The sequence below is a fragment of the Engraulis encrasicolus genome, chromosome 18 (assembly GCF_034702125.1).
Source record: "Engraulis encrasicolus isolate BLACKSEA-1 chromosome 18, IST_EnEncr_1.0, whole genome shotgun sequence".
Lineage (NCBI taxonomy): Eukaryota > Metazoa > Chordata > Actinopteri > Clupeiformes > Engraulidae > Engraulis > Engraulis encrasicolus.
The window spans coordinates 9,051,253-9,062,918 of NC_085874.1; the positions used below are offsets into that span (position 1 = coordinate 9,051,253).

Sequence of the window (11,666 nt, forward strand, 5' to 3'; positions counted from 1 at the left end):
CAGACGATGTTGTCGGCTGGTGAGAGTCGATGTCAAACAGATGTAGGTACTGGGAACTCATGCAGAGTACACTGTGAACAACCTGAATCCAATGACATTACAGTTACCACACAGCAAACAGTAGATTACAGAGGATGTTTGAATCATCACCATGCTCCAAAAAAAAAAAAAACTATGACCATCTGTACAAAAAGAGAATTTCAGTGCAAACTGACAGTAACATTTGTACCGCATTGTACATTTTAACCCATCCCTTCAGTAAGAGAAAACATAATTTCTCTAAGTTAGTATTCAGTATTTACATATAATGGCTAAGAAATTACCACAAAGGCCAAAAATAGCCAAATATTTAGTATAACCAAAAGGTCAGTTATTGGATTGCAGTGTGTTATGAGGTGTGTTAGTTGGGCAGCTGTGTGTGTGTGTGTGTGTGTGTGTGCGTGTGCGTGTGCGTGTGTGTGTGTGCGTGTGTGTGTGTGTGTGTGTGTGTGTGTGTGTGTGTGTGTGTGCGTGTGCGTGTGCGTGTGTGTGTGTGTGTGTGTGCGTGCGTGTGTGTGTGTGTGTGCCACTGTTAGTTGGACTAAGTGAGCTCTATCTTCCAGTTAAATAATCCAGAGAATGATGCAGCAGCAAAGTTGTACAGCATAGCATGGAAAACTTACAAAGCTGCTGTGGTACAGCATAGAAATGCATACTTACAAAGCAGTCACATAGCATTATGGCGAACTTACAAAGCAGTCACATAGCATTATGGCGAACTTACAAAGCAGTCACATAGTACCATGGCGAATTTACAAAGCACTTATACAGCATACAAACGCGTACTTACGGTGCACACAAGCAGGAGTCAGCAATAGGCAGAACACCTGGGTCATCATACACACAGATTCACTATACACTGCTGGGTGCACAAGAGTGCATCATCAAGAGTGCATTCAAGATCTGGCCTCTGGATTTTGTAATGAGAAAATAGAATAAAATAGAATAAAAGCAGCCAGAAATATGCAAATATTTGCCTCAAATTTGGTAGGGCAGTTCACAAAGGGGATCACACATACACACACACATAAACACACACACACACACACACACACATGCGCGCACCCACACACACACACACACACACACACACGCACAAATTGTCTGTGAACATTCCTCCAGGTTAGTTTGGAGCTTAACCCCTTAGCGCAGGAGCCTCTGTTATAACTATTATCATTATTGTCACCAAAATGGCAGTGACCAAGGCTTAATAGGCTACTTAAGACTCTGCATTGTCATGGCAATGTTGTTATGATGTATTTGAGTGTTTTCGGCAAAGAAGAAACAGGCCAGTCGATGGGCCCATCTGCAGTGAGAGGCTACAGACATCCAGTTGCCTCCAACTTAACTCATTTGACACACAGATATCTACAGTAAGTGCTATAGAGTCAGAGATAGTCTAGCAACTAAGTGCAGATTTTCATCAAAATCTATCACTTTACGACTTGACTTGACTTGATAAAAGTGTCATATTTGGTGTGAGGACTCTCAAAGCGGGTCTGATCAGATTTAGCATCATAGGCATTCAAGATCTGACCCCTGGATTTTGTACCGGGAAAATAGAATACAATAAAATAAATACAGCCAGATTATGCAACAACATATTAGCCTCAAATTTGGTAGGGCAGGGGTACTGATGAGATGTAGAGTCGTAAGAAAAAAATTGGGCACAGACTCCACCCGTCAAATGTAAGTCAACATGCAAAGGACATAGGAACATACCATAAAATAAGTGAAAACTGAAAATCTCCTCAGGTCCAGTATGTGGGGGGAACATACCATATGTACCATACATTGGCATATGTGTGTTCTGTGCACACACTAAACAGTTTCTATGAATGGTTATGTATTTCAGGTGACAGACTAATAAGGCCATGCATGCAGAGAAACCAGTTTCTGAAGAAAGACCAGATGGTTCCCATGCACTGTTTTGAACTAACCCCATGAACTAGGCAAATGGGAGAAAGCAATACTTTATCCAATACACATTGCCAGTCAAACGTTTTAGGACACTACATTTCCCCCCATCATTCTCTTTACTAACAATTCAGCTTATTCTATGTATTATGTCATTGCTCCCTGAAATAAATACGTACAACAAATAAGTAATTTGGAAAACACAAGTATGGAATGAATTCATAGACGATACATTACAAGAAATTACATTTCGCGTTATTCAAAACTGTACAGAATAGACCAAATTGTTTTGAAAAATGGCTGCAAGGGTCCAGATCTTAGGCGCCTATGATTCTCAATCTGTTTAGAGTCCCTTTGTGAGTCTTCATACCAAATTTGGTGCTTTTATCGCTAAGTCATTTGATTGCTTCACTTTAGCCTCTGGACTAAGAGTCACACTTGGACCTCAAACCTTGTCTGCTGACTGGGCTGAATGCTTCTCAACAGGTGCCCATTCACTATTAGTTCACTATTAGTCCCAGTTTTGTATACCCATTCCTTACATCTCTCTCTCTCTCTCTCTCTCTCTCTCTCTCTCTCTCTCTCTCTCTCTCTCTCTCTCTCTCTCTCTCTCTCTCTCTCTCTCTCTCTCTCTCTCTCTCTCCATGCATGACTACACATCAATATGAATTAATTATGTAAGTACATAATAGTACTGTATATGATATCTGTAAATGAAAAGGAAACTTCTTCAATTATTCAACAAAATGAACACTCGTCTTTTAAAACGTGTGAAAATAAATTCCAGGTGAGTGGTGTCTGCAGACCGGGCCCAGTGGATAGCCGTCTCTGACCCATATCTGGCCCACATCTGCTGCGGTCAGGGCCAGAGTCGGCCCACAGATGGGTGCCGTGGAGACAAAGTGCAAGTCATAGTGTACAGAAGAGAGCGCTATTACTGTATATACAGTAGTTTTATAAACAGCTGTGTCTGTGTGTGTCTGTGTGTGTCTGTGTGTGTGTGTGTGTGTCTGTGTGTGTGTGTGTGTGTGTGTGTGTGTGTGTGTGTGTGTGTGTGTGTGTGTGTGTGTGTGTGTGTGTGTGTGTGTGTGTGTGTGTGTGTGTGTGTGTGTGTGTGTGTGTGTGTCTGTGTGTCTGTGTGTATGTGTGTTGCTGGTGTGGGATGGTGAGGGTTGGTGATTCTCTCTCCAGTCATCTCCATAACGATGACGATTGGCTCAGAGCTTCCCCTTTATCAGCTGTTCAGACCTGCTAGCCAATGAGAGCTTGCCCTCCGTGCTCCGTGTCAGCCAAGCCAAACGGGCAGTCAGAGCTGTCGTGCCAATCAAAACTCGTCCTCTGAGCTGTCGGCCAATAGCATTGCCTGGTCCTGTCCAGTCCGCACCTCTCTGGGTTGCTGTTGATCAGAATAGAAGGGAAGTGAGGGAGAGGAGAGTGGAGAGGTTGAGAGACGGGAGGAGAGAGGAGACTGGAGGGAGGAGAGTGGGGAGTGGAGAGTGGAGAGAGGAGAGTGGAGAGATGAGTGGAGAGAGAAGAGAGGAGAGAGGACTGTAGAGAGTAGAGAGTGCTGGACTACACTGCTAATGCACCTGTACCATACAAACAGAGTTCCCAATGGAGACCAGCCTTGGTCATATACTCTGTATTACGCAACCTTTTCATGTCAGAGACAGACTGCATTTCAGTCTCCTTTCTGCCTCCTGGTCTGTTCCTACCGCTGTACATTACATTACATTACACATACAGTAGATGACGCTTTCCCCAAAGTGATTTACAGTTATTACAGGTTATACAGTGCCGCCAGTTAGTATTGGCACCCTTGAAGCTTAAGCACATAATGGGACATATCTCCAGACAACAAATAATAAGGCCAACTATGATTTTCTATAGATAGCTTGTGTTTGATACTAAATGTAAAAATGATCAACAGCAATGAATAGTAAACTACGAGAGGGAAAAAATGAAGAAGGTAAAGCTCCTGGAATCACTGGTATTGGCACCCTTTACTGGATACCATTGTGGAAACCTAATTTGACTCAAATATGGTAGATAACAAATGGGAATCACCTTTGACAAATTGCTTTTGCCCATAGGACATGAATTAGGCAAGGATTTTTTTTATATTTGTGTTTTAAATAGCCACCTGTTACACCTGTGCGTCTTTGACAAATGTGAAGACAGAGGGGCTGCCTGAGGACACCAGAAATACAATTATTTGCAAAAACAAGACCTCCAAATAATAAAAGGTCATCTCAAAAGACCCTAGTATAGCATTTCTAACACTGTGTTGTATTATTCAGAAATCTGCCAAACAGGGAGCTGTAAAGAATATCCTTGGATGTGGGGGTAAGGGAAGAAATTATGATAGAAGTCTGTAGAAGTCGGTACAAATAATGACAAAACACAGGGTCTAACATCTACAGACCTGAATGTCAACTTTGAACTGTTTTGGGAAGTTTTTTTCAATAAGCATCACAAGTTAAACACTACACAAACTATTGTTTTTTGGTTGGAGGCAAAGGCAGACCACATTGCTTCATGAAAGTCATAAAAGGGAACATCTGAAGTCTGTATAAGAGAATACAGGGAATGCACAGTCCTTTTATGAATGTTCTAAGGTCAGACGAAGCAATAGTACAGCTTTTCAGTGATGCACACAAACAGCATGTTTGCATATTCAGCAAGAAAGTCTTTGAGGAAAAGGACACCCCACCAAAAATCAAGCATGGTGTCAGATCTATAATATTATGTCACCCCATTGATGCATTAGGTATTGGAGGCTTTGACCAGATCACAGGTATCATGACAGGCATCATAGGTATCATAATTTACAGGAAAATGTGTAACCATGTGCAAGAACACTTGGTTTGAAGTGAAAATCATACTCCAGCAAGACAAAAACCCAAAGCACACATCCAAATGCACAATTCAAAATGCCACTAGAGAAGTCAAAGAAGCTCGTAGACGAATACCAAAACCTTTGGAGGCTGCATTTGCTGACCAATGTTGTGAGACCAATCAGTTAAGGAGGGGTGCCAATATTCATGGACATGGCCTTTTTCATGTTTTTGCTTGAAATTACAAAATGCATTTGGAAAAAAATACTTTGCTATTCTAAATATCTTTGGACCTTCAATTAAAAGATCCTGTTGGTAAAAGTTGTTTATATTTCCATTTATTTCTGGATATATTGCATATTTTGTAAATAAAATGAAGGGGTGCCAATACTAACTGGCGGCGCTGTATAGGTAGGACTATGGATGTAATAACCAGGGTATGGTACAGAGTATTTATAGACATAGATTTATAGATAATAAGCGTGTAATTAACAGGTGTAGTACCAGGGTATGAGTGGGCGTTACCTCTGCGTATCGGTCTCCGTCGGCAACTGAGTGTCTCCATGAGTCCGTGTGGCCTCTCCGCTGCCTCCCCTTCCGGCGCTGGTGCTTGAAGCTGTCGCGTCTTCTGCGGAGGATCAGGCGGGCGCTGTACAGGGCACCAACTATCAAGAGCGCGCCCGCTATGCCAATGCCTACCGGCGCCAACATGCCCGACACATAGCCGGCCTAGACACAAGACATAACACCACACATAACATAAGACACTGTCAGACACACAGTCACACACACACACACACATACGCACACGCACTCGCACACACACACACTGTAGAGATCACTCCCAATCTGTAGAGAGCCTGCTATGCCAATACCAACCGGTCCCAACATCCCCGAAACATAGCTGGCCTAGACACAAAGACACAACAGTCAGACACACACACACACACACACACACACACACACACACACACACACACACACACACACACACACACACACACACACACACACACACACACACACACACACACACACACACACACACACGCTTGTAGCTGCTTACCTTCTCTCGTATTAGTTCCACCCAGCTGCGAGCTGAAAGACAGAATAAAAGAAACCAAGTCAGGTCAAACCTATAGCAGATGCTTAAACAGTGCGTTGTGACACAGAATCATATGTGCTGTATGGTGTGGTGTGTGTGCTTCAAATGGGACTAGAGCCCCCCCTGTTTTTTTGCTCCCCCACACCCAGCCCTTGGTTGCTCTGCAGCATACAACCAAGTGCATAGGGCCCAGTAGCAGTGTGGGAAGAGTTCCCTTTCTACAGGAACTAGTTCACAGTTCAGTTCACATATTTCAAAATCTTCAGAAATGGTGCTTCAGATTGCTGTGTGTCAGATTGCGGTGCAGTGTGGTGTGCTTCACACACACAGCCTTCCTCCCACTCAGAGTCTCTGGTTGCACAGCACCATCAACGGGGAGGAGAGAGACATAGAGACATATACGGTACAGCATAACACACACACACACACACGCACGCACGCACGCACGCACGCACGCACGCACGCACGCACGCACGCACACACACACACACACACACACACACACAGCACACAGAAAGGAAGGGAAGTGACATATAGACAGTACAGGACACACATACACAGCCACACACACACACACACACACGCGCACGCACATGCACACATACACACACACACACACACGCACACGCACATGCACACAGACACACACACACACACACAGCTACAGCTATAACAGATTTTTTTCTCTCTTTCTCTCTCTCTCTCTCTATCTCTCTCTCTCTCTCACACACACACACACACACACACACACACACACACACACACACTCACACACACTCCAACTCCCACCCACCAAGTCCCTGGTTGCGCTGCACCCAGACGGGGAGGGGGGGTATGAGGCTGAAGGGGGGGCGCGTGGAGGCGGGAGGGGGGGCCTCTGTCAACTCATCGCTCTCTTCCTCCTCCTCTTCTTCTTCTTCCTCCTCTTCTTCCTCTTCCTCCTCCTCAGAGTCTTCAGTGTCCTCCTCTTCATCCTCTGGAAAAGCACATGACATATACAGTCTATACTAGTGTTCCTCAACGGGGGCTCTACAGCCCCCCAGGGGGCGTTGGGGAGCCCTAGGGAGGCGTTGAGAAGGATACAGCTGAGTGGGTGCGAGGCTTAACTACCATTGGGGTGCATTAGTCTATTTTATTCTTCAATACTGGGGGGGGGGGGGGGGGCGTTGGTAGTCTTATGATGAGGTCAAGGGGGCGTTGGGAGACTTACGATGAGTACAAGGGCAGTTTGTTCAGGTTGAGAACCACTGGTGTATACAGACAAACCTCCGTCTACTGGTCAGATATGATATTTGCACATCATATCTCTGTGCTCCTTTGCATCATGGAGTGTGTGTGCATTTGTACTGTATGCGCGTATGTGTGCATGTATGAGTGATTGTGTGTGTGTGTGTGTGTGCGTGTGTGTGTGTGTGATGCGGAGCTGTGATGATATTTCATATTTATTACATCATTTTGTGCATTTGTATGTGATGATTTGTGTGACTGTGATATGTATGTTTTATCATTAATACTATGTGAAAGCACACACACAGACATACAAACACACAGACACACACTCACATTCACACATGCAAACTCACACACACACAGACACACACGCATGCACACATGCACAGACATACACACACAGACACACAGACAGACACACACACACACACACACACACACACACACACACACACACACACACACACACACACACACACACACACACACACACACACACACACACAAACACATCGACACACACCCTCAGACTCCAGCTCCTCCTGTCCCGATTTGGGTCTGACCAGCGAAAAGTCTGCAGTCCTGGTAACGGTTGCTATGGACTTCTGCTGAGTGACGCTTGCTGATAGGCTGGCCACGGTGGTGGGAGGAGTCTGCCTAGGACTTTGTGTGATGCCAGCACCTGTCGGAGCCAATGAGAAGCCATCATTCGGTTACTGAGCGCACGTACACACACACATACACACTCTCAGCGTGTCCTTTTCACAAAGAGTTTTACTGCATACTTAATGCACTTGAACTATAATGAAATACAGAGCAGAGCAACATCCAACCCCCTTACTCATCATTCCCCATCAGTCCAACTCTATGACTCATAGTGGAAGTTATTGTCATGTGTTATAAAGGGAACAGTGTTTGCTATCAGCCAGTTCTATTGCTGTTCCGCAAATGTGACACCGGAAGGAAGTTATTGTGTCGGTGGCAACGGACCCAGAGATATAACAGTTACCCCATGCTGGAGGGCGCTGTGGCGCAGCGAGCTAAGCCCCCCACACTTGGGCTTGCATGCCCATGGGGACCCCGGTTCGACTCCGGACAGGGTCATTTCCCAACCCTGCCCCGTCTCTCTCCACACTCACTTCCTGTCGCATCTTCACTGTCCTATCCGAAATAAAGGCCCAAAAAAAAAAAGCCCATAAAAATATTTTTTTTTTAAAAAGAGTTACCCCATGCTTTGATCTCTGGTCATGTGGTTATATGCTAGCCTCGAAGGTATCGGTAAACCCATTGCTGCCATAAGTTTGTGTTAGCATGTGTAACTGATGTGTTCCTGCGCAGTCCGCCATAGGAGTTTGAAACCGCCACCTCCTAGTCAATGCTCCAATTCGGGCATGGGAGGCACAGCATGGTACCGCTGAGCTAAAGGACAGTCTGATAGCTCAGCGCTACCAATACTGTATGAGGCTTCAGGAGGGAGGTTCACTAACGTTCAACGCCACACTCTACTAGTTGGCCTCCGTTACACATGGCTAGGCTTACGTTTACTAATTCTACTAAATCGGCTGTGCTGCTATTGTCCTGACACAAGTTACCATTTAAGGTCAAGTAATTACACAGTTCCTTGAAATTGTGTGCTTTGAAAGTGCACATCAATTTAAAGTTTGATCAATTCCTCAAAGTCCTCAATGATACTCTCTGGAAACAAACACTACATCCGGAATCTTGTGAAGACCACAAGATCGGCCATGTTTGACCATATATGGACAAATTTTGCCACGATTTTTCACAGCGGGATCCTGTGGAAATGGTGTAACTCTTTATATAAATACATAAATGGCTCTGAATGGACAATAACCCCAGCTCCCATTATCCTTTGGTTTGACCGAGTTAACTTTACAGTTGATTTGTGTTTTTTAAACTAATTTGGCATCCAAATGTCTTGCACACGAGTAATAGATAGCTGCTGTTTTCCCAGTAGGAGAGGAGGAGTTGACCTTACACAGTAAAAACATCAGTGTTAATATAGCTCTTAACAGATAACAGATAATATGTGGGTCCCACTCAAATATAGCATAAGTGTGACATTTTCAGAGTTAATTCTACTCAATATTGTGTACATTATGTAAATTTTGAGCTGAGTTCAAATTAAACTGGCCACCTGTGCAGAATTTTACACTGACACTGACTCTCCACAGTGTTGTAAATAATCCGGTTTACTCTGAAATATTGACATCCCATTTTTCTTTACTGTGTACTAGTCGGAAAACAAATAGGAAATGAGAAAGTACTGAAGGACTGCTCTCTCTCTCTCTCTCTCTCTCTCTCTCTCTCTCTCTCTCTCTCTCTCTCTCTCTCTCTCTCTCCTCACCAGTGTGTTCTGCCCGGTCGCCCGGTCCCTCTGCCATCTCCACGCCAGACGCTTGCCCTGGCAACGCCCAGTCCCTACCCCCTGCAACCCCTGGACCGATCGAAAGCGGTCGCTCTGCGTCCATGGTAACGGTCTCTGCCAGTGTGCCCGGTGCCACCTCAGCAGGTGTGAAGGGCTGTGATGGTGGCATGCTACCCGCTGGTGGCGCTGTAGCATCCTCAAAGGGTTCGAAGATTAGTGGGAGGGCCTCTGATGACATCACAGGTTCTGGTCCCGCCTCCTGAGATGAGGACACCATGGCCATCCCCCCTGCTGACACACACACACACACACACACACACACACACACACACACACACACACACACACACACACACACACACACACACACACACACACGGTCACTGGTTAGAGTAGAGTAGAGTAGAGTAGAGTAGAGTAGAGTTTATTGATCCTCAGGTGTCAAGTAGCTTACATAAATAAAAAATAATGCCCACATGGACATTTCAACAACTATTAGCTAGGGAGGGAAAAAAATAAAAATACAGAAAAAACAAAAAGGCAATTGTGCAAAAACATATTATAGCCTACATGTAATATGTCAACATGTACTGCATCTACTGAAGCAAATCATGATACTCTCCATAGGATTTCACTCAAATCTCACACACATCTATTGGTGCAGACTCAAAATGTAAAAGTTAAATGTAAGGGAAGGATGAAATCCAAACCGATGACCTGCCTTTTTATCTCTATAAACTTCATGATGTTTCGGGCCAACACGGCCCCTTCTCAGACACTCGCTACCTGTGGTGTTCTCACTTTGGTGGGTACATGTTCAAACACCAACGGCTGAATTTGGATCTATTTTGAGTGAACAACAAGTTGAAGCGGTTTTATGTGTTAAAAACAGGTTACTAATCATTGTCAAAGTGGCATTTCTTTCATGCTGATCTATGAAAAGATATCCTTACAAATCTGCAAACATGTGAGGGGTGTACTCACTTCTGTGACATACTCAATGAGCAATTTCCTGAAATGAGGAACACAGCGGCCCAACCCACTAATGTCACCGGGAGTGCATTGCAATATGCGACCTTGCCTCCTCCACTTGCCTCCTCCACTTGTTTCTCGTCATGATGACATCACTGACAACAGCATTATATTTCAATATCTTGCAAAAGCTCAATTGTAGAGTCTTTTTCTCATTTGCAATTGGGATGGTGAATGAAAACCAGTCCCTCAAAAGTTGTTGTGGCTAGGCTGACAGCTGGGAAACTTTATCGTTTTCTCCTCGGAGGAGGGGCCAGGAGGCGGGACGAGGAGACAAGCGCAAGTGGAGGAGGCAAGGTCGCATATTAAAACGCACTCCTGTTGTTGTAACTAATGCACTCTATTCTCATCCTTGCCCCCAGATGTTGTCAGCTGGCACACAACACAGGTGAAAACACACAGGGTCGTGAAACCTGCATTAACGCCAGGGTTGCCAGATGAGGCTGATGATTTCCAGCCCAAAAAATGCTCAAAACCCGCCTAGAAGCACAAAATCCCGCCAAATTCTATTGATTTCTATGGCAAAAATTGGGCGGGTTTTTCTGCAAAATGCCATTTTTACCCGCACACGGACATCCTAAGCAGCCCAATTGGGCGGGAAACAGCCCAATCTGGCAACACTGATTAACGCTCAAGGCCACAAGACCTTATTGTCTGTAAGCTGATAGCTGTCAGTCACAGAGAAGTATTTCAGTTGGGTAGAGTGGAAAGCAGGTTGCATTGCATGCAGTGTCTGTGTTTGTGCATGCATGCATACAAAGTTGTATAAAATTGAAGTAGAAGTACAGATGTAATAACAAAACTAGTGGTATGATATTACATGGTTTCAACTTTGTAATGTCATGCTACTGGTGTTGTACAAACATAGTTACATCTGTAAGAGTACTAATACTTTACTTCAGTACTTTACACAACTCTGCATGCGCACGCGCGCGCGCGTGTGTGTGTGTGTGTGTGTGTGTGTGTGTGTGTGTGTGTGTGTGTGTGTGTGTGTGTGTGTGTGTGTGTGTGTGTGTGTGTGTGTGTTTAGTACTCTCCTACCTAAGTTGAAACACAACACTGTAAATGAGGCTTGGAACACACATACACACACACACACACACACACAACAAACACA

General features: G+C 44.7%; 1 protein-coding gene across 1 annotated transcript in view; it reads right to left on the minus strand.

Moving 5' to 3' along the window:
- Positions 1–3,121: 3,121 nt before the first annotated feature.
- The window catches only part of LOC134468772 (collagen, type I, alpha 1a-like), an 18,967-nt gene continuing 10,422 nt past the window's right edge, over positions 3,122–11,666 (minus strand). The window contains exons 5-11 of the mRNA XM_063222643.1: positions 9,497–9,805; positions 7,652–7,810; positions 6,692–6,850; positions 5,860–5,891; positions 5,380–5,522; positions 4,360–4,366; positions 3,122–3,352 (exon numbers count right to left, since the gene is read on the minus strand). Coding sequence (XP_063078713.1) covers positions 3,281–3,352; positions 4,360–4,366; positions 5,380–5,522; positions 5,860–5,891; positions 6,692–6,850; positions 7,652–7,810; positions 9,497–9,805 — 881 coding nt within the window. The 3' untranslated portion in view covers positions 3,122–3,280. The remainder of the gene's footprint in view (positions 3,353–4,359; positions 4,367–5,379; positions 5,523–5,859; positions 5,892–6,691; positions 6,851–7,651; positions 7,811–9,496; positions 9,806–11,666) is intronic.